General features: G+C 44.6%; 1 protein-coding gene across 1 annotated transcript in view; it reads right to left on the bottom strand.

The window, feature by feature from the left end:
- Nucleotides 1-23981, bottom strand: part of kiaa1549la (KIAA1549-like a) — a 284087-nt gene that overhangs the window by 143979 nt on the left and 116127 nt on the right. Inside the window, exons 8-9 of the mRNA XM_080191561.1 lie at nucleotides 6632-6691; nucleotides 1732-1883 (exon numbers count right to left, since the gene is read on the bottom strand). Coding sequence (XP_080047687.1) covers nucleotides 1732-1883; nucleotides 6632-6691 — 212 coding nt within the window. The remainder of the gene's footprint in view (nucleotides 1-1731; nucleotides 1884-6631; nucleotides 6692-23981) is intronic.

Genomic DNA, 23981 nt, shown 5'->3' with positions numbered 1-23981 from the left:
TCTATGGGGCATCAGAGCCCACACATTGTCAAAGAAAGACCACGCTGACATCTTGTGAGTATCTTGCCCACCTGCTGAATTGATACCAATAATGGTATCAGGTGGATGGAAGTGAGATCACAACCCTTATTTTAACAGTACCCAACCCAATGTTTTCCACGCTGAGCTAACAGGGAAGTTAAATGGACTAACGGTCGCACCTCTCAGACTCCTGTTGCAGTTTATTTCTTGTCAAATGCCAACTGTGCCCACACTACCGTCTCTGGCACTAGAAGAATCAGTCTGGTTCAGTGGCAACACAGAAGGTCATGGGTTCATATCCAGTGCAGGACCTGGGTCCATACATTGAATTAAGAGTCAGTTCTCAAACTGAGGGTGTGCGGTTTTGTGTAAGGTGCTACGTAAGTAAAGCCCTCCCTGTTCCAGTGGATGCAAAAGATGGCACTATTTGAAATTATTCTCACTGTGTCCCAGGACATATTCCTCTGCCACCACCGCGATGGACTAACAAATCATTTATCTCATCGATCTGAATGTGTCGTTCAGTGGATTCTAGGTATGGTACATTTGGGAGCACTGTCTCTGAGCCTTTGAGTCTGGGGACTGTGGATTTGAGTTCCATGATAGAGACTTGCGCATAAAATCCAGGACACTCCAGCGCAGTACTGAGTAAGTGCCATTTTTCAACTGTGAAATTAAACCAATCTGTGGCTGCCCTCTGAGATTGATGTACAAAATCCCACTTCACTCTTTCAAAGTGCAGACTAGTGTCTTGAGCAATATTAATCCCTAAACCAACATCACTGAAACAGAGGTCAGGATTCTCCAATCTCACTCATCCCCACCCCTGCTGCCAGCGAGATGGAGAATTTGGCGCTCAGCCAAAACTCTATTCACTGCAGCAGGACTGGAGAATCCCAGCCATGGACGAGGTCAGAGAATTCCGGACAGGTTATTGCAATATCACACTGCTGTTTGTGGGGGCTTTCTGTGTACAGATTGGCTGCTGTATTTCCTACATTCAAACGGCGACTACCCTTCAAACGTCCTTCACTGGCTCTACAGCACATTGGAATATTCTGAGGTTGTGAAAGGCGCTATATGAACGCAGTTGCACAGTGGTCAGCACTGCTGTCTCACAGTGCCAAGGACTCGGGTTCAATTCCCGGCTTGGGTCACTGTCTGTGTGGAATCCGCACGTTCTTCCCATGCCTGCATGGGTTTCCTCCGGGTGCTCTGGTTTCCTCTCACAGTCCAAAAGACGTACTGGTTAGGTGCATTGGCCATGTCAAATTCTCCCTCATATACCCAAACAGGCGCAGGAGTGTGGCAGCTAGGGGATTTTCACAGGAACCTTGTTCTAGTGTTAATGTAAGCCTACTTGTGACACCTAACCTGGCTAAGTGCAGTGGCTGTGCTAAATTCTCCCTCAGTGTACCTGAACAGGTGCCAGAGTGTGGTAACTAGGGGATTTTCACAGTAACTTCATTGCAGTGTTAATGTAATCCTACTGCTGATGCTCATTTTAAAAAAAAAGTCTTTCCTTCGCTACATGACCTTGTTGTGTACAAACTGGCTGTCTATTCACAAAGCAACACTTCTTTCAAACTAATTCATTGGCTCTGAGAGACGTTTGGATCAACCAGGTCCTTTCACCATCAATCAATTGAGGAAAGTCAATCTTCTGCAGTCACCAATAAATATCACTGGAAGGAATTGATTTCGCCTGACCTGCACAGTGTAGGTGCCGATTGTAGAAGCACGTTTAAATCTTCGCCCTTGTTGCTGAGCTGCCACAAACAGGTTCGCTAAGCGCTGTTCCATCAGGCTTGCAAAACGTTGATACTGCTCACCAAGTGAGGTGTTGTCAACCCCCAGGATAACTGTTCAAAGACAAGAGTTAGAGCACATTACCAAGCACTAATCACGGGTCAGATACTTCCAATTGTTTTCATTTTCTTCCTACTCTAAGCACACATCATGGAATAGGACAGTACAGAAGGAGGCCATTTGGCCCATCGAGCCCGCATCGACAATAATCCCACCCAGGCCCTATCTCCTTAACACCAGGCATTTACCCTGCTAATCTTCTTAACACATGCAATTTGGCACGGCCAGTCCACCTAACCCGCACATCTTTGGTGTGTGGGAGCAAACCGGAGCACCCAGAGGGAACCCACACAGATATGAGGAGAATGTGCAATCTCCACACAGAACACTCATCCAAGGCTGGAATTGAACCAGGGTCCTTGTTGCTGTGAGGCAGCAGTGTTAACCATTGTGCTACAAATAGCTAAGGCGGAAGACATTCCAAATCCAGAGACGGGACAGTTGGTGTGCTGAGTTTCCCCATTTGTTGGGACACGATTCTCCACCTTCTCTCAGGGCATTATTCACTGTACGGTTGTAATGTGTGCAAGGGAATATTTTCTGATCATACGCTCAGCAAGCTGGTACCATAAATGTTACGGAACAGGAGGCGGCCATTCATTGTACTGTGTCTATGCCAGCTCCCTGAAAGAGCTACCCTCTTAGTTCCATTTTTATACCCTTTCTCGATGGATGTTTATGTATTTATCAACTTCCCTTTTAAAAGCCATTATGGATTTTGCTTCCTGTATTGCTCCTGGATGGACATTTCCTTACTCTGTATAAAAGAACTAACCTTTTCCTGCCATCTAGTTACCAACTCTCCTAAAAATTGGAAACTTAACCAGTACCATTCATACATGGTAGCAGAATCTCATCCTGCTATCCAGTTAAGAGAATCTCATTATAACCTTTACATATATTTATAGAGCGGAACTTAATGTTGTCTTCTGTGGTGAATTTGGTGGTGGTGGGGAGGAATTTAATTGGACACAAAGGTCCCAGACGGGACCTCTGTTGCTTTCCCAACTCCACCCCAGTTAGGTCCATGGTGGGAATTAAGGCCTGTAAATGGCATTCCAATCCTGTCCCAAATTAACGACCACTACCACCCTTCATCTGCAGCCTTTTTGGGATTCAGTAACAATCCTAGACCTCAAGTGACTGTGATATTGGCAGTAACCACTCCCTCCCACATGCTGTTCAATGGAGTTGTCAGCCTATACTTGGTTGGTGGCTCTCAGTGTGACCCAGGGTCCAAGTGCAGCCAGAAAAGGCATTCCAATGTCCGATTAAGTGCCTCTGACTTGGAGAGTATTCGTTGAAAACAGCAACATTAGGCTCCTAGGTAGTGAAGCTAGGGGACAAGTGACTCCTCACCTCCATCAAATAGAGTCCTCATGGCACAGAAGGAAGCCATTCAGCCCATTGAGTCCGTGTCTGAATCTCTACCTGAATATTATTATTCATCAAAAACCAGACACAAAAATCTAACTTTAGTCGACAGATTCTTGGTGGAAAATGCTCCTCACTCTTTTTTCACTGGCAAACTCAGGAATTTGGTTTAAAATGATCAGGGGCTTCAACACAACTGCAAGTGGAGAGAAACTGTTTCCCAGTAGGGAGAGACTTGAAAGGATCAATAACCGGAGATCATAGACTTAAAACAATTGACCAAAGAATTAGATGTGAAATGAGGAGAAATGTTTCCACACAGAGCATTGCTGTGACCTGGAACACACTGCCTGAAAAGATGTTGGAATTTGATTCTTTAGGTAATTTCGAAAGGCAACTGGACACATCATTGAAGAGGACTAATTTGCTAGTGTATGGAGAGAAAGATTAGATGTGGGACTAAATTAGTCAGCCTCTTCAACAACTCAGCATGAGGGGACAATTGGCCTCCTTACTAGTTGCAGGGGTATTAGGATAGTATTTTATGAGGCCTATTAGTGCGGGAAACATGGTGGACAGGGTAACTTAATTAAACAGTAGCCAATATTTCAACTTCCTGGCAGAAGATTGAGTTGCAGAGATTAAATCAGTGGTGTGGCAGCGAACCCCATGTTGCCCTGTGGCAGGTTCCTAGTTGTAATAGATTTACATGTCCTAAATACTCAATCTAATAACACCTTTTGTGATTCCTCCCTAGCTTCAAGAATAAGTCAGGGGCAGATGCGGATGGCTTAGTAACCAGTTCACATTCCTGATCTGCAACAGTTAACTTTGCGTGTCTGACATGAGCGGTTTTCCTTGTTGAACTCTGCAGTAAAGCGGGGTGAGCAGGAGAATGGCCGCTTACACGGAAGCTCAGGACTACCAGGGCGGAGTGTCAGGGATGAGCAGCGGGCAGATTAGATGTGTGCGGAGTGGGGTCAGGGCAGGGGCATGGATGAATGAAGGAGAGAGGGTGGGGCCAGCCTTGTCTAGCCTCAGAAATACCGGACGGAATTTTCCCATCTCGCCCTCCACGGGAATCGTAGTCGGCGGGACACGGATTATGCAAAGATCCTTTGACCTTGGGAGGAATTTTCCGGTTTCGGGGAGAGCGAGGGCGGAAAATCCTACCCATTGGATTTATGGGGGGTGGTGAATGATGGTAATTAATAAGGTGAAGCATGATGAGATGTTCTGGGGAGGGTTGAGGATCATAATGTGTGGAACAAAAAAAAGTTTCTGAAGCAATGGAGCTTGGCTGTAGCTGTAATGCAGAGCTTCCCTCTTTGTCCAAGAGGCTCTTTAATCACCCGCCTGTACCTGTTGCATTGCAGCTGGCACCAATGGAAAGCTGCTCCCACTGCACGCTCGCACATGCCTCTCATGCCCATTGTCGCCACCTTAAATTAATATTAGGATTGCACCGAGAACAGAAGTGCCATCTGCTTCCGGTTCCATGATTGGGAATAGGGCACCACAGACACAATACCACCCTATGAAGGGCACACAGCAGTGTAACAAGACAGTGCTGGTTGGTAAACATCCCCAGCTAAATGATTGGCCATTAAGGGTACTGGAGATGCTTCCCAAAGGTTGCAAGTTCAAGTTGGGCGACACGGTGGCACAGTGGCTGACTCACAGCGCCAGGGACCCGGTTCAATTCCCAGCTTCGGGTGACTGTGGGGAGTGTGCACATTCTCCCTGTGTCTGCTTGGGTTTCCTCCAGATGCTCCAGTTTCCTCCCACAGTCCAAAGATGTGCGGGTTAGGTTGACTGGCCATGCTAAAAATTGCCCTTAGTGTCCTGAGATGCATAGTTTAGAGGGGTTAGTGGGTAAATATGTTGAGATACGGGGGTAGGGCCTGGGTGGGATTGTGGTCGGTGCAGACACGATGGGCTGAATGACCTCTTTCTGCACTGTAGTGTTTCTATGATTTCTATATGCAGGTCAGGTTGACTGACCACACTAAACTGCCCCTTAGGATAAATATGTGGGGTTATGGGGATAGAGCCGGGTGGGATTTTTGTCAGTACAGGCTTGATGGCCTCTTTCTGCACTGTAGGGATTTTATTCTATGATCCTATTCTACCCTATGGATCTAAATTGAAAAATCTCTAGCATACTTCTTATAAACACAACTAATGTGTTGAAGATGTTGACCTTGCCCAGGGCAACTAAGGGAAGGAAGTTGGCCTTGCCAACTTCATTCACATCTTAAGGTTAGGATATAGTGGCATAATGGCTATATTACTGGATGGTCCATTGACATGAATTCAAATCCCACAGTGGGCTATTTAATTAAATAAATCTAACTAAAAGTCTGGTGGCAATAATGGTGATTATGAAATTACTGAATTGCTGTAAAAACTCACCTGATTCATAATGTCCTTGAAGCAAGGAAAATTTCCTCCCTTACCTGGGCTGGACCGATATGTATCATAGAATCACACAAAGAGGCCATTCGACCCATCAAGTCTGCATCGACAAAAATCCCATCCAGGCCCTATCCCCACTTAGTTACCCTGCTAATCCCTCTAATCTATCATATCCCAAGACACTAAGTGTTAATAGAAAATGGCCAATCCACCTAACCACACGTTTGGACTGTGGGAGGAAATTGGAGCACCCGGAGGAACCTACGCAAATACGTGGGTCACAGCCAGTGACCCAAGCCGGGAATCGAACCCAGGACCCTAGAGTTATGAGGGAGCAGAGCTAACCACTGTGCCTTGCTTTAGACCAGAGTAATATAACTGGCTCTCAAACGGCCTATGAAACCCGTCAGCTGTATTGAAGATGGCTTCTCACCACCAGGGATGGGCAGTAGCTGGCCTTCCCACCAATAACCACATCCCATGAATAAACAAGCAAAAATGATCTAGATCTCTTTCATCACTCGTTGTAAATCTCCAGCAACTCTGAAAAATGTCCTGAATTGACTCAATAGATTCTACAAAGCAAGTTGTCCCTGAGGGATGCTGGCCTAAATACTCCTTCATATTTCTTATGAAAACCAGACAAACCTTTTCCCAAGAAGAAAAATGATCCCCTTTGACATTAAGCTGCTGAGGATTCTAAATTTAGGTTCTGGATTATGTGTACCTGACCAGAAATCATTGATGAACAGTCTTCAGGATAACAAAAACCCCTCCAGTGTGTTTTTTTACAAAGATAGAACACAACGTTAGTTGAAGAACAGAGTCACTGGAAATACAGTTAACTCCTTGTCATGATTAAGGCATCAATAATAGAGTAAGAACAATAATTCAGACAATCTCAATGGATGTTTATCCAAAAATAATTCATGCAACATGATTTACTGACCTGTAACAACCCAGGATTTCTCAGTCGCGAGAGAAGTATCAAGATTTTCATATTCCAAAGCTAGAAAAGGAAGGAATCCAAAATGAAATTTGTTTTATAGAGTGAAAACTACGTACTTGAAGTCCTTACCAAAGAACTGCTTTTAAAAGAGGCCCAGACAAGAAGTAAGCATAAGCATTTGAATAAGAAAAGCAGAGCAAAGACAGATGGGCAGATTCTTTTGATCTTAGATCAAAGAATCCTGTGGTGCCGAAAGAGGCCATTCAGCCTATCAAGCCTGAACCGACAAGGGCATAGATGAGGCAGATAGATTTTTTTCCCAAAAGCAGGGGAGTCTAAAACTAGAGGGCATAGGTATAAGGTGAGAGGGGAGAGATACAAGAGGGTCCAGGGAGAATTTTTTTTCGCACGAACTGCCAGAGTTAGCAGTTGAGGTGGATACAATTTTGTCTTTTAAAAATCATTTAGACAGTTACATGGGTAGGATTAGTATAGAGGAATATGGGCCAAACATAGGCAATTGGGACTAGTTTAATGATTAAAAACAGGGCGGCATGGACAAGTTGGGCCAAAAGGCCTGTTTCCAAGTTGTAAATCTCTATTACTCAATGACTCTATAACAACAATCCCACCTCATAGCCCACATACTTATCCTGCTAGTCCCCCTGACACTAAGGGTCAATTTGTCATGGCTAATCCACCTAATCTAGACATCTTTGGAATGTGGAGGAAACTGGAGCACCCGGAAGAAACTCACGCAAACACGAGGAGATTGTGCAAACTCCACATAGTCACCCAAGGCTGGAATTGAACCCAGGTCCCTGGCACTGAGAGGCAGCAGTGCTTCCCACTGTGCCACCATGCCGCCAATAAGGAGAGGAAGGGTGAAACTATTGTTCAGCTGGAGAAACTGACTGCTAATTCTCTAAAAACTCATTCTCTAGATTTGACTATTCCAACCTGTTCCTCGCTCACTTGATGTAAGGGCAGCATTCCGAAAGCTCGTGCTACCAAATAAACCTGTTGGACTTTAAGCTGGTGTTGTGAAACTTCTTACTGAATCGTTCCTGGATGGCTGCCCATTTAGCCCTCTGTAAACATAGAAACATAGAAACTAGAAGCAGGTGTAGACCATTTGGCCCTTCAAGCCTGCTCCACAATTCAATTTGATCATGGCTGATCAGCGAATTCAATATCCTGATCCCCCTCCCCCCATATCCCTTGATCCCTCGAGCCCCAAGAGATTCATTTAATTTCTTCATGAAATCAGACAACTTGAGTGAATTCACACCCTAAGGTACTCTAATTACTATTCAACCATCATTTTGCCGCTCACTGACTCACACTGTTTCCCCTTCCAGCAAGTTCTCTATTTTAAAATTCTTCCTCTTCTGTTTAAATCGGTCCATGGCCTCACCCCTCCTTAGCTCTGTCACCTCCTCCACACCATACATCTTTGAGATCTCTACGTTTCTATTAAGCTGGCCTCTCATGCAACTCATGATTTCTTTCACTCCAACACTGGTGGCCATGTCTTCAACAACTGGCCCCAAAACTCAAGGATTCCCTTCAACTCACTCCATCTCTCTCCTCCTTTAAGGTAATCTTTAAAATCTACCTCTTAGTTCTGGTCCCCTGTCCTAAAATCTTCTTCTGTGGCTTGGCATCAAATTTCATTTGTTAATTCTCCTGAGGTGCGCTTGGAGTGTTTTACTTATGTTAAAGATGTGTTAAGGCCCAGGCCAGAAAACCCAGCAGCATCTAAAAAACAGCAACTAAGCTGGAATTCCCTGAAAACCTTGCTGTCCCCAGTCACATGAACTGACCTGTCGATCATCCCAATCAAGCTCTACTCTGCAGTCCAAACAACAGAACACTGCATTAGTTCAGATGAAAACAAACATTGTCAATTATATTGCTTCAGTAACAATAGGATACCAGTTGTAGACAAAATAGCTCCAATAAAATACCAGGGACTGCTAGAAACATCCTACAGAGAAACACTATTATGGTATATTTCTTAAAGGCACAGTATCATCACAGATGCTGTACAACAGCAAGTTACTGTTGCTTTCACCACTTGTGTTTCAAGAGCAGTTTCATCACCATTAAGTCACCTGGTTAAATGCCATCAAGAATATTGTCATAGGTGCTGGATATGGACATGAATTTATAAAATAATTATTTACTACACATTCAAAGTGTTCTCGACTGCTTACTTATTTAATATATTTACATGCTTTGCAGCGTAATATCTGTATATCTGATCAGATATGTGACCAGCACGTATCGCATGGCACTGCACATAGTTAGTCGGGGAGTGAGGCTGGTGTTTAATGATCACATTATGGAGAAGACATTATTTTTCTAGTAGAATTACAAACTATTTGTAGCACAGAAGCAGGCCATTCGGTCACCTAACCAGTGCTGATGTTTCTGTTCCAAACAGGCCTCCTCCCAGCCAATCAGGACATCCCTCTATTTGTTTCTCCCTCATTAACTTTATCCAGATTCTTTTTAAATGCATCTTTGCCATTCCCCTCAATGGGTAACTTGTGAAAGTGAATTACACATTACTCTAGACTAAAAAGTTTCACTTCAAATAAGAAAGAGAAAATGCTGGAAAAACTCAGCAGGCCTGGAAGCATCTGTGGCATAAGAAACAAGAGTAATGTTTCGAGTCTAATGACACTTCTTTGAAATGTGGACTCTGTTTTTCTCTCTCCACAGATGCTGCCAGATCTGCTAAGATTGTTCAGCATTTTATGTTTTCATTTCAGATTTCCAGTATCCGCAGTGTTTCCCTTTGATTGAAGTTTCTCCTGACTTCCCTGTTGCATTCTTTAGTGACTGCTTTACATCACTGTCCCTTTGCTCAGGTCTCATTAGCAAGTGGAAACATCTTCTCTATGTTTACCCTATAAAATCCGTTCATGATCTTAAAGATTTCTATCAGGGTTTCCTCTAGTTTTCCACTTTCAAGAGAAAATAGCTCCAGCCTGGTCAATCTTTCATAAGAACATAAAAACATAAGAAATAGGAGCAGGAGTAGGCCATCTAGCCCTTCGAGCCTGCCCTGCCATTCAATAAGATCATGGCTGATCTGTCGTGACTCAGTTCCACTTTCCCGCCCTCTCTCCATAACCCTTAATCCCCTCTCTTATCAAAAACCCATCAACCCGCGTCTTAAAAATATTTAGCGAGGCAGCCTCCACCACTTCAACGGGCAGAGAATTCCAGAGATTCACCACCCTTTGAGTGAAGAAGTTCCTCCTCAACTCCGTTCTAAACCGCCCCCCCTTTATCTTGAGGCTGTGCCCCCTAGTCCTACTGTCTTTTTTGAGCGGGAAGAGTCTCTCCACCTCTATCCTATCCATCCCATTCATCATCTTATATGTCTCAATGAGATCTCCCCTCATTCTTCTAAACTCTAATGAGTACAAGCCTAGTTTATTCAGCCTCTCCTCATAGCTCAACCCCCTCAACTCCGGTATCAGCCTAGTAAACCTCCTCTGCACTCCCTCCAAGGCCAAAATATCTTTGCACAGGTGCGGTGCCCAAAACTGCACACAGTACTCCAGCTGCGGCCTCACCAATGCCCTATACAGCCGCAGCAAGACCTCCCTACTTTTATATTCAATCCCCCTCGCTATGAAGGCCAGCATCCCATTCGCCTTCCTGACCACCTGCTGCACCTGCAAGCTGGGTTTTTGCGACTCATGCACAAGGACCCCGAGGTCCCTCTGCGCCGTCGCCTGCTGCAGTTTTTCACCACGTAAGTAATAGTCCTTCCTACCATTCTTCCTACCAAAGTGGACCACCTCACACTTGCCAACATTAAATTCCATTTGCCATTTCCTGGCCCATTCGCCCAGCCTATCTAGATCCTTCTGTAGACTCTCCACACCCTCCGCGCAATTTGCCTTTCCACCAATCTTGGTGTCATCAGCAAATTTCGACACCCTACACTTGGTTCCCTCCTCCAAATCATCTATATAAATGGTAAAAAGCTGAGGCCCCAGCACCGACCCCTGGGGTACTCCACTAGTCACCATCCGCCAATCCGAATAGCACCCGTTGACCCCCACTCTCTGCCTCCTATTTGACAACCAATCCTCTATCCACGCTAACACCCTACCCCCAACTCCATGTCCCCCGACCTTCTGCAATAACCTCTTGTGAGGTACTTTGTCAAATGCCTTCTGAAAATCCAGAAAGACCACATCCACCGGCTCTCCTCTATCCACTGCCCTAGACACATCCTCATAGAACTCCAGTAAATTTGTCAGACACGACTTCCCTTTAATGAAACCGTGCTGCGTCTGCCCTATCAAGCAATTCCCTTCAAGATGCCTCGCAATTTCCTCCTTAATGACGGATTCTAACATTTTACCTACCACAGACGTTAAACTAACCGGCCTATAATTCCCCGCCTTTTGCCTGGCACCCTTCTTAAACAACGGCTTAACATTAGCCGTTTTCCAATCTTCCGGCACTTCCCCGGAATCCAGCTCCTATTGGTATAACCTCTCAGACCTGGTATCATTCTTGTAAGGACTTTCTTTTTAATTCATTTGTGGGACATGGGCATCGTTGACTGGCCAGAATTTATTGTCCATCTCTGGTTGCCCTGAGAGTCAACCACATTGCTGTGGCTCTGGAGTCACATGCAGGCCAGACCAGGTAAGAAGGGCAGATTTCCTTCCCTAAAGAAGCAAATGGGTTTTTCCGACACCTGACAATTGTTTCATGGTCATCATTAGATTCTCATGATGGGATTTGAACATGGATCCCCAGAACATTAGCTGAGCTTAGGGCTTTAGTCTAACGATAATACCAATAGGCCATTGGCTCAAATTCTTGACTTGAGCATCTTGTCTTTATAGGAATTGTCTCCCAAGTCCCCATAGGACAATGGTTTCACATAACTATGTTATCATGTTTGATTTAAATACCACCTCAACCACTGCCCACCCCACCCTCCACCCCACAATATCCTCCTTGTCCTTCGTCTGGCTTTTGCTGGATGTGCTGACCTCACAGATATCTCACAGGCTATGCACTGGAGGGGGTACAGAGGAGAGTCACCAGGATGCTACTTGGTATGGAACATTTCAGAGGTTGGGTAGTCTTGGGGGTGTTTTCATTGGAGCAGGGAAGACTGAGGGGCGACCTGATTAAGGTGTATAAGATTATGAGGACCATGGACAGGGTGGGTCGGGTGCAGCTATTCCCTTTAGTTGAAGAGTCAGTCATGAGGGGACATAGGTTCAGGGGGGATTTGAGGAGAAGCATCTTTACCCAGAGGGTGGTGGGTGGTAGAGGCAGGCTGCTTCACATCCTTTAAGAAGTGTTTGGATGAGCACCTGGCACATCATAACATTTAAGACTATGGGCCAAGTACTGGTAAACGTGATTAAGTTTAAGTTAAGTTTATTTATTAGCCACAAGTCAATTTACATTAATACTGCAATGAAGTTACAGCAAAAATCCCCTAATCACCACACTCCGTCACCTGTTCGGGTACACTGAGGGAGAACTTAGCATGGCCAATGATTTGATTTATTATTGTCACATGTATTGGTATGCAGTGAGAAGCATTGTTTCTTGTGCACTATACAGACAAAGCATACTGTATGTAGAGAAAGAAGAGAGTGCAGAATGTAGTGTTAACAGTCATAGCTCGGGTGTAGAGAAAGATCAACTTAATGAAAGATAAGTCCATTCAGACATCTGACAGCAGCAGGGAAGAAGCTGTTCTTGAGTTGGCTGGTACATGTCCTCAAACTTTTGTATCTTTCTCCCAATGGAAGAATGTGGAAGAAAGTATGTCCAAGGTGAGGCGGCCCTTGATTATGCTGGCTGCCTTTTCGAGGCAGCGGGGAAGTGTAAAGGTGCCAATGGATGGGAGGCTGGTTTGAGTTATGGATTGGGCTTCATTCACGACCTTTTGTAGTTTCTTGTGGTCTTGGACAGCACAGGAACCATGCCAAGCTGAGATACAACCAGAAGGAATGTTTTCTATAGTGCATTTGTAGAAGTTGGTGAGAGTTGTAGCGGACATGCGAATTTCCTTAGTTTTCTGAGAAAGTAGAGGCGTTGGTGGGTTTTCTTAGCTATAGCATCAGCATGGGAGGACCTGAACAGGTTGTTGGTGATCTGGACACCTAAAATCTTAAAACTCTCAACCAGTTCTACCGTGGCCCCATTGATGTAGACAGTTGCATATCCTCCACTATGCCTTAAGTTGATGACTATCTCCTTCATTTTGTTGACATTGAGGGAGAGATTATTGTTGCCACACCAGTTCACGAGATTCTCTATCTCATTCCTATACTCTGTCTCGCCATTGTTTGAGATCTGACCCACTATGGAGGTGTCATCAGCAAAGTTGAAAATTGAGTTGGAGGGGAATTTGGTCACACAGTCATAGGTGTATAAGGAGTATAGTAGGGGACTGAGAACACTGCCTTGTGGGGCACCAGTGTTGAGGATGATCGTGGAGGTGATGTTGTTGTTGCGTATCGTTACTGATTGTGGTCTGTGAGTTAGGAAATTCAGGATCCAGTTGCACAGGGAGGAGCTGAGCCCTAAATCATAGAGCTTGGAGATGAGTTTCATCAGAATAATGGTGTTGAAGGCTGAGCTGTAGTTGATAAGTAGGAGTCTGACACAGGTTTCTTTGTTGTCTAGGTGTTCCAGGATTGAGTTCAGATTTAGGGAGTTGGCATTTGCTGTGGACCTGTTGTGAGTGGTAGGCAAACTGTAGTGGGTCCAGGCAATCTGAGAGGCCAGAACTGATTCGTGCCATGACTAACCTTGTGAAGCACTTCATAATGACGGATGTCACAGCCACTGAACGATAGTCATTAAGGCAACTAACCAGCACATCTTTAGACAGTGGGAAGAAACCAGAGCAGCCGGAGGAAACCCACACAGATAAGGGGAGAATGTGTGAACTCCACACAGACAAAGGAATGACCATGACCAACGGAATGCAATGACCCGGACTAGATGGAAGTTCAGGTATTTCTCGCATGTCAGTGCAGATCCAATGGGCCAAATGATCTGCTCGGCACTGTATGATTCTATAATTCTATGATTCATAGCTTTCTCTTCAAAATCCTCAATTCGAGGACCTGTGTGTTCCCTCTCTCTCAGTTCACAGCCAGAAGAAAGATTTGGTCAATCTCCGAGGTGTGTATCACGGACAGCTTTACACAAACAGTGCAAGCTGTCAATCAACCACTGAGCTAACCCAACAAACTGACTGTGATTTACAAAACATGAGGAGACAACGTAACGACTAGCTGATTACCACATTATTTGCCCCTCTGTCCCTGAGCCCCCATTTGCATGCACACACCATACTTTCAACACACACTCAAGATTGTTTCTTTACAAAGTCATTGATTGAAAATGGTCAAAAGGCCCTGAAACATGATGATATTGAAACTTTGCTCCTTGAAGCATAAGATAATTCTTTCACGGAACATTAATGCCATATCACCAGCAGATTTAATTGATATTCATGAAACGCATTATGGTACCTGTTTTTAATCTGTGCAAAGTAGCTGGAAGGAGTTATACACCTGATTTCAGAGTGCTGCCGAATAAGGAAAAACCAGAATGCTTTAAATTGGGACATCAACATGAGTGATGTATGAGAGCTGCCAGAGAAAGTGGTACAGCAGATACAATAGCAACATCAAGAAGCATTTGGATAAGTACAAAGATGGGAAAGAATTAGAGGGATACGGGCCAAATATGGACAATTGGGAGTAGCTGGGAGAGCACCATGGTCAGTATGGATGGATTGGGCCGAATGTCCGTGCCATATTGCCCGATGACTCTTAGAACTTTAACCATCAGGATTATCGCTGGTGAATACTAATGAAGTGCAGGCCAATCACTTCACTCTTTATTAACAATATGAATGGAAGGCTGAACAAACTGAACTCCTGTCAAACTGACATTGACCAGTTGGGCAGAATGGCCTTTTTTTCAGTGTATGTTCTACAGTTGAGCATCCATTGACCATACATCCAGAACTAGCATATCCCAAAAGCTGAACATCTATTGAATGTGCAATATTATATTGCAGGTGTAATACGTGCAATCAGATAGGAAGTAGGGCATGTGAGACTTGACAAATGGAGAAACAAACTGGTATTCACAGACTGTAGCTAGCCTAGGCTTAGCTTATTGTAATGCAAGTAGGCCGCAGCCATTGTATATACAGTGTGCTGAGGGAATGCTAGAGTAATTGATGTGTGGTGCATCTGAAAGCCAGAAAGGAAGCAAGGCCTTGTCATCATTATCGGGGATGATTTCAGTGGGAATGATATTGGGCTGGTGAGGTAGAGAGAGAACTAGGATGGCAGAATGATGCCTTTAGCTCCAGTTCTGATGAACGATCATTAGCTTGAAACACTGGCCATGATTTAGTGGCCTCGATGGTCGAGGTTGCAAACCCTGTAATAGCCACTAAATCTCACGAGTGGCCAGAAACGGGATTTGCATGGTGTGATATCAGTCCCAAAGAGGGTGTGAACCTGATTTCCATATATTTTAATCAATTTAAATATGATGACTGGACTTGACACCATAGCATCCTCTCCCCACCAGTGGCATGATGTCACGCTGGTGCAGATCACTGCTGGTTTTCAAAAGCAAAAACCAGTCGCGATGATCATGCCGGGAATCGCAGAGATGCCTGCAGGCCCCAGGGGGTCGAGAGACAAGGCTGGACATTGGCCCCTGGCACCCTCAAAGTACCCCCTGGGGCAATGCCAAGGTGACACATGAAAGGAGCAGTGACTTAGGGGGCTCTGGCAAGAGGGGCTACCCTTTCTCAGCGGGGGAATTACCCTTACACATGGCGGAGGGTGGTAGTGGTGGAGTCCCGAAACCTACCAGGAGGTGGAGGAAAGTCCCAATGTTTCTGGGGGGTGGGGGATGGCAGGGTGTGCCTCAATGTTGGCCATTGTGGTGGATGTGGTATTCTTGAAGGGGTCCCGATCTCCATGGGATGAGGTGGGAGGGCATAAGTTTAACTTTGATACCGTGGTGACCTTAAAAAGGGTGTTCCAATCTCAGAATCCCAGTTTAGGCCTCACCCCTCCAGCTGGCTGTGAGATCCTCACCCACACTTTGAAACTACACACAGCGCTGTTAAATCAGGCGAGTAAAGGTGTCTGTGAAACTTGTAAGTTTCACACGGTTTTTCTCACCTGATCCCACATTCTGCGCAACTTTGGGAAAATGGCACCCATTACCTCCACAGATGCTGCGTGACTTGCTGTGAGTATCTCCAGCACTGTCCTGTCCCCTTATTCCAGATTTCCAGCATTTCTCTTTTCTATATAACTACATCTTCCTTATTTCGTGTCTTCTACTGGATTATTTGCGCTAATGAAGGATTTCTCCTGCCCTCACAGCTAAATTAATGAGGTATTGAACTAAATGAAAAGACATAAAGTAATATTCATTTTAAAAATTCATGCTGACTCTCCTGACTCACAGAGTCCTGTGTTGACATTACTTCCAGATGTGAAATTTCCATGAAGCTACAACGGCACATGTACATAAATGATTCAGCAGGCAACTCCAAGGAGTCCTCATGAAATGAAGATCAAAAACTTCCCACAACCCTCTCGGAAACAAACACCATGAAAGACTGAATAGGATAATGGAGTCCCCACAGTTCAAAAGGAGCCTATATCGTCTGTCGAGTCTGCACCAATTCTCCCATACTGCACCTTACCCTGACCCTAAGCCTGTAACCCCCACGGATCTACCTTGTTAATCCCCCTAACCTACAAATCCAATTTAGCATGGCCAATCCACCTAACCTGCACATGTTTGGACACTGGGAGGAAACTGGAGCACCCGGAGGGACCCCATGCAAACACAGGGGAGAACGTGCAAATTCCACACAGACGGACAGTCAACCAAGGTTGGATTTGAACCCAGGTTAGTGGAGCTTGAGACAGCAGTACTAACTACTGTGCCACTGTGCCGCAAATGGCATTGATTTGCCATATAAATGTGAGGACTAGGCTTGACATGGTAGCACCTGCCCACAACACATCCTCCGCATCATCCACCTCCCACCCCCCAACAGCCCCGTCCCCCATTCCCCCCAGTGCCGTGATGTTACATCGGCGCAAATCGCTACTGGTTTTCAAACACATAAAACCAGTCGTGATGCAGAAGGGATGCAGAGAGGCGCCTGCAGATTTGCAAATGGCACTGATTCCAAATCAGGAAGACATGTAAGATAATATGGCTGGTTTGCCTTTATCCATCCATGGCATGTGGGCATCACTGGCAAGGTCAGCATTCCTTACCCATCCCTAATTGCCCTTGAACTGAGGCTATTTCAGAGGGCAGTTAAGAGTCAACCACATTGCTGTGGGTCTGGAATCTCATGTAGGCCAGGCCAGGTAAGGACAGCAGATTTCCATCCCTGAAGCATTGGTGACCAGAGGGATTTTATTTCAAGAACAATCAATGATGGTTTCATAGTCACCACTGGAGACGAACTTAATAATTCCAGATTTATTAACTCAATTGAACTTCTACTAGCTGCCAAGGTGGGATTTGAAACTTTGTTGCCAGAGCATAAGCCTGGGACCTTTGCAGTATTAGTTCAGTGACAGTGCCTCTATGCCACCATCTCCCCAACAACTAATACAACAAGTTTCATGGCACCTTTAGCATACTAAAGCACTGAAAGGTGCTTCACAGCAGTGCAGATCAATAAGAAAATTTGACACCAAAGCAAAGAAGCAGTAAGTTAAAGAACAATAGAGAGGTAGCGGGACAGACGAGGAAGGAATTCCAGAGTTTCAGGGCGAACATTGGGGAGCTCCCTGCCGTGGGTCGCCAGCATGTCCTTCAACACCCAGCCTTTGCGACCCCACATGCCACCCCTTCTTGATCCCCTTCATGCCCCCCCGCCCATCATTAGAAAGGGACTGGGACGATTGTGAACAACTTGATGTTGGGTGGAAGGCCGATTTTTAGGCACACACGCTATTTCCTGGAATCGGCACAATCTGCACTAGGCACTGCGAGGTCGGAAAATCACCCAAGATCTGTCTCAATAAGGTCGCCTCTCATTCTTCTAAATTCCAATGAGTACAGGCCCAAGCTACACAGCCTCTCCTCATAAGAAAATCCCTCCCTATCAAGATCAACCTCATGAACTTTTTTAGGTCTGCCTCCACTAGATCGCTTCTTCGATGAAGTGACCTAAATTGTTCACGCAATTTCAACAGTGACACAATAGTCAAGGTGAATCACTTGACAAGGATGATATGGCCAGTGTTGGCGATCCATGTCGGGGGCGGGGGTGGAACATGCTGCCGATGAGAGTTGGGGGGGGGTCCGATGTCCATGTGAGGAGGGTGGGGGATCTCCCAATGCACTGTGAGGTCGCCGTGCAGCCAGGCTCACCGGCGCGTTTAGGCCCTACCACTCTCAGAATCAGCAAGCAACATTTTTCTCCCAGAAAATTACTAAATGTGGAACAATTGCAGTCCAGATCGCATCGGGCTGACCTGCACAAATTACTCCGGTTTTGTCACCGTTGTAGTCATTTTTTTAGGAAAAGCACGGCCACAGGATTCACAGGCGGCTTGACAGGATAAATGCCGAGGGGCTGTTTTTCCTTATAGTAGAGTCTAGGACCAGAGGGCCTAATCTCAGAATAAGGGATCACCCATTTAAGACAGAGATCAGGAGGAATTTCTTCTCTCAGAGGATGGTGAATCTGTGGAATTCTTTAATGTAGAGGGATATAAAGACTGGAACGTTAAATATACACAAGGCTGACAGAGGCAGATTTTAAATCAGTCAGAGAATCAAGGGTTATGAGCATGAAAGTGGAGTTGAGGATTGTGATATCAGATTAGTCATGATCTTATTGAATGGCAAAGAAAACTAGATGGGCTGAATAGCCTACTTCTGCTCCTTTATCTTATGGTCTTATAAAATGGAAAGTTTAGTACACTCATTCTATAGTGCATTCGACTTTAATGTGGAGATGCCGGCGTTGGACTGGGGTAAACACAGTAAGACCCACAACACCAGGTTAAAGGCCAACAGGTTTATTTGGTAGTAAATGCCACTAACTTTCGGGGCTCTGCCCCTTCATCAGGTGAGTGGGGAGTCCCCACTTGTTGAAAGTTGATTTTTCTCTACACCCTGGCTATGACTGTAACACGACATTCTGCATTCTCTCGTTTCCTTCTCTATGAACAATATGCTTTGTCTGTACAGGGTGCAAGAAACAATACTTTTCACTGTATACGAATACGTGAGATAATAACAAATCAAATCAAATCAAAAATCCCCATAACCCATGATTTTACCATGGTCAATCCATCTAACCTGCACATCTCGAGACACTATGGCGAAATCAGCATGGCCAATCCATCAAGAGCTGGTTGGCTCTTTTTCAGCTAACACAGTAACAATGGGCTGAATGGCCACATTCTGAGCTTTGAATTTTCTATGCTCTGTCAATAACAATAGAAAGATTTCCTCCATAGGGGATGGAAACTTTGACCTTTTTAGTCCTTGTACACATTAGCTGCTCAAGAAAATATATGAAAAAAATGCTCCTGCATTGTTTGCAACACCCAGGAGAGATATTGCCTGAATGACACAGTTGATAAACCATCATTGTAATCTAATGAGCTGCTTCCAAGATTGTCAATGTTGTATCTGACAACCCACATGGGTTCCAATTTTCCAACACTGTCAGATTTTTCTAGCTTTAATTTGTAATTAATTTAGAGTTAATTACATTCAAAGAAATGTAGTAATGTAAATGGATTAGAAAATGTAATTTACTCATAATGTATTTGTTGCTGACTTTATGTTTTGGTGTGACCATATTGAGTGCGAGAAAGAGAGGGAGAGAGAGAAACACAGGAATGTAGGATGATCAAGAGTAGATCATTCAGTCCTTCAAACCACTTCCACCATTCCTGATTCGATTTGATTTATTATTGTCACCTATATTAGGATACAGTGAAAAATATTGTTTTTTGTGTGCTATACAAAGCATATCATTCACAGAATATGTAGGGGAGAAGTAAAGGAGAGGGTGCAGAATGTAGTGCTACAGTCATAGAAAGGGTGTAGAGAAAGATTAATTTAATATAAGGTAAGTCCATTCAAAAGTATGACGGCAGCAGGGAAGAAGTTAGAATCATAGAATCCCTTCAGTGCAGGAGGAGGTCGTTCAATCCATTGAGTCTGCACCGACAACAATCCCACCTAGTCCCTATTCCCACAGCCTCACATGTTTACCCTGCTGGTCCCCCTGGCACTAAGTGGCAATTTATCTTGGCCAGTCAACCTAACCTGCACATCTTTGGACTGTGGGAGGAAACCAGAGCACCCGGAGGAAACCAATACAGACAAAAACGTGCAAACTCCACACAGACAGTGACCCAAGCCGGGAATCGAACCTGGGTCCCTGGCGCCGTGAGTCAGCAGGGCAAACCACTGTGCCACCCAGTTGTCCTTGAGTCAGTTGGTACGTGTTCTCAGACTTTTATGTCTTTTTCCTGATGGAAGAAGGTGGAAGGGAGTACATTAGGGGTGCATGGGGTCCGTGATTATGCTGGCTGCTTTTCCGAGGCAGCAGGAAGTGTAGACAGAGTCTATGGATGGGAGGCTGATTAGGAGGCTCAATTAGATCATGGCTAATTTGTGCTTCAACTCCATTCATTTCAACTTAACTCCAAATCCTTTGATACCTTTACTAACAAAACCTACTGATACAACAGCAAAATCCAAAGGATGAGAGGTGACTTGATAGAGGTTTATAAGATGTTGAGAGGTATAGATCGAGTGGATTCTCAGAGGCTTTTTCCAAGGGCTGGGATGGTTGCTACGAGAGGACACAGGTTTAAGGTGCTGGGGAGTAGGTACAGAGGAGATGTCAGGGGTAAGTTTTTCACTCAGAGGGTGGTGGGTGAGTGTAATCGGCTGGCGTTGGTGGTGGTGGAGGCAAATTCGATAGGGTCTTTCAAGAGACTTCTGGATGAGTGCATGGAACTTAATAGAATTGAGGGTTATAGGTAAGCCTTGTAGGTATGGATATCGTGGGCCAAAGGGCCTGTTTGTGCTGTAGTTTTTCTATGTTCTATGTTCTAAATATCGCAGATGCTGGGATGTTGGAATGAAAACAGAAATTGCCAGAAATACTCAGCAGGTCGGGCAGGTTCTGTGGAGAGAGGAATGGAGCTGATGTTTCAGATCAAATACTGTTTAGCAGAATTGGGAATAGTTGGAGATAATGGACGTTTTAAGCAAGTGAAGGCTGAGGGTAGCCGGGGTGGGAGATAGGGGGTGCATAAAGGAACACAGGGAAAGACCTATGATTGGGTGGAAAGCAGGGAAAACTAAATTAAACCAGGCTATGTTGCATGGCTAAACAGAGGGGTAGCTGGATAAGAAAAAAAGTATTCAGCAGTGTTTTGAAAGCTCCAGCATCAATATTACTACAGATTTCTACTACCCTGTGTGTGAAATAAGTATTTTTGGATTTCTCTCCTAAATGGGCTGGCTTCAATGCTAAAATAAGTCCCTTTGATCTTTGGATACATGAATGATCCCAGCAATGAAGGGTTTGTCATATGACGAGTGGTTGAGGAGTCTGGGTCTATACTCGATGGAGTTTAGTAGGATGAGGGGGGATCTAATTGAAACTCACAGAATACTGAGAGGCCAAGATAGAGTGAACATGGAGAGGGTGTTTCCACTAATGGGAGAGGCCAGAACTCGAGGATACAACCTCAGAGTGAAGGGACGCTCCTTTAAAACTGAGCTGAGGAGGAATTTCTTCAGCCAGAGGATGTTGAATCTGTGGAATTCATTACCACAGTGGGTTATGGAGGCCAGGTCATTGAGTGTCTTTAAGACAGAGATAGATACATTCTTGACCAACAAGGGGATCAGGAGTTATGGGGAAAAGACAGGAGAAAGGGGATGAGAAAAAAATCAGCCATGATTGAAGAGCGGAGCAGACTCGATGGGCCGAATGGCCTAATTCTGCTCCTATATCTTATGGTCTTGATTCCACCACCAGAGGAAATCATTTCTAAATGCCTGCTTCATCAAATTGACTTGACATTTCAAACAATTTGATTTGATAACCCTTCAGACTCAATCTTCCTTCACACTTGCTTCAAGCACATTATTGCTTCAGTAATCCCACTGATAAACATTACATGTTACTAGAAATCCACTGCCAGCACATTGAAAAGCTTGACAGATTTTATCATTGGCCCTGGTTGGCAAAACTCATTCTGCAAACAGTAGGGTAGTGATAGAAGGAAATAACTGAAAATAATCATTTGAAAAAAGGGATAAAAGTCTGTTACCATTACTTCAAGAAGCACGGTGGCACAGTGGTTAGCACTGCTGCCTCACAGCACCGGGGATCTGGATTCAATTCCTGGCTTGGGTCACTGTCTGTGCAGTCTACGCATTCTCCCAGTGTCTGCGTGGGTTTCCTTCGGGTGCTCCAATTTCCCCCCACAGTCTGAAAAATATGCTGGTTAGGTTCATTGGCCATGCTAAATTTCCCCTCAGTGTACCAAAACAGGCACCAGAGTGTGGGTTTTCACAGTAACTTCATTGCAGTGTTATTATAAGCCTACTTTGACACTAATAAATCAACTTAAACTAGTGGAGCAGTGGATAGCACCCTTGCCTTTGAGCCAGATGCTTGAGTGCCACCCCAGAACTTGATGGCCAAAGAAGGCACACCCATAATAGAATCACAGAATCCCTACAGTGCAAAAGGAGGCCATTTGGGCCATCAAGTCTGCACTGACTCTCTCACAGAGTATCTAACCCAGGGCCTTCCCCCTCTACCATCCTCAAACCACATACATGGCTAAACTTCTAACAGACACACCTTGGGACACAGAAACATAGGAACTAGAAAGAGGAGTAGGCCATTCAGCCTTTGAGCCTCCTCCACTATTCATTTTGATCATGGCTGATCATCAGATTCACTACCCTGATCCTCCCTTCTCCCCATAGCCCCAAGAGCTATGTCTAATTTCTTTTGAAATCAGATGTTTTCACCTCAACTACTTTCTGTGGTAATGAATTCCACACATACACCACCCTCTTGGTGAAGCAATTTCTCTTCACCTTAGTTCTAAAAGATTTATCCTCAAACTATGTATCATAGTTCTGGACTCCCCCACCACTGGGGACATTCTTTCTGACTCTGTCCTCTCTAACCCTGTTAGAATCTTATAAGTTTCTATGAGATCCCCTCTCACTCTTCTGAACTCCAGTGAATACAATCCTAACCAACTTAGCTTCTCCTCATATGACAGGAAGCAGCCCGGTAAACCTTTGCTGTACTCGTTCTATAGCAAGGACATCGTTCTTCAGATAAGGACACCAAAACTGTACACAATATTCCAGATGTGGCCTCACCAACGCCCTATACAATTGCAGCAAAACATCCCTTTCTCTATACTCAAATCCTTTTGCTATGAAGTCCAACATACCCTTTGCCTTTTTTACTGCCTGCTGTACCTGCAAGCTTATTTTCAGCAACTGATGCATGAGGACTCCAAGGTCTCAGTGAATATCCACCTCTCTTAATTTACACCCATTCAAGTAATAATCTGTCTTCCTATTATTGCTACCAAAGTGGATAACCTCAGATTTATCCACATTACACTGCATCTGCCATTCAGATACCTACACACTCAGCCTGTCCAAATCACACTGAATCATCTCTGCATCTCCCTCACAGTTCACCCTTCCATCCAACTTTGTATCATTTGCAAATTTGGAGATAATACATTCAGTTCTCTATTCCAAATTATTAATATATAATGTGAACTGATCCCTGCGGAACCCCACTAATCACTGACTGTCAATCAGAAAAAGACCCATTTATGCCAACTCTTTGTTTCCTATCTGCTAACCAGCTGTCTATCCATCTCAAGACATTACCTGCAATATCATGTGTTTTACATAGTGGTCTGTTATGTGAGATCTTGTTGAAAGCCTCGTGAAAGTCTAAATAAGCCACATCCACTGGTTCTCCTTGGTCAAAGAATTCCAATAGCTTCGTCAGGCAGGATTTCCCTTTTGTAAATCCATGCTGACTTTGTCTGATTATACCACTGCTTTCCAAATGCCAAGTTATGAAATCCTTGATAATAGATTCTAGCAACTTCCCAGTACTGATGTCAGGTTCACTGGTCTATAGTTCCCTGTTTTCCCTCTAGCTCCCTTTTTTAATAGCGGGTTTATGTTACCTACCCTCCAATCTGTAGGAACTAATCCAGAA

Source organism: Carcharhinus amblyrhynchos, chromosome 6 (assembly GCF_965287045.1).
Source record: "Carcharhinus amblyrhynchos chromosome 6, sCarAmb.v2.hapA, whole genome shotgun sequence".
Taxonomy (NCBI): domain Eukaryota; kingdom Metazoa; phylum Chordata; class Chondrichthyes; order Carcharhiniformes; family Carcharhinidae; genus Carcharhinus; species Carcharhinus amblyrhynchos.
Note: the sequence above shows the minus strand (reverse complement) of the source record. Positions and strands in the feature narration are given on the sequence as shown.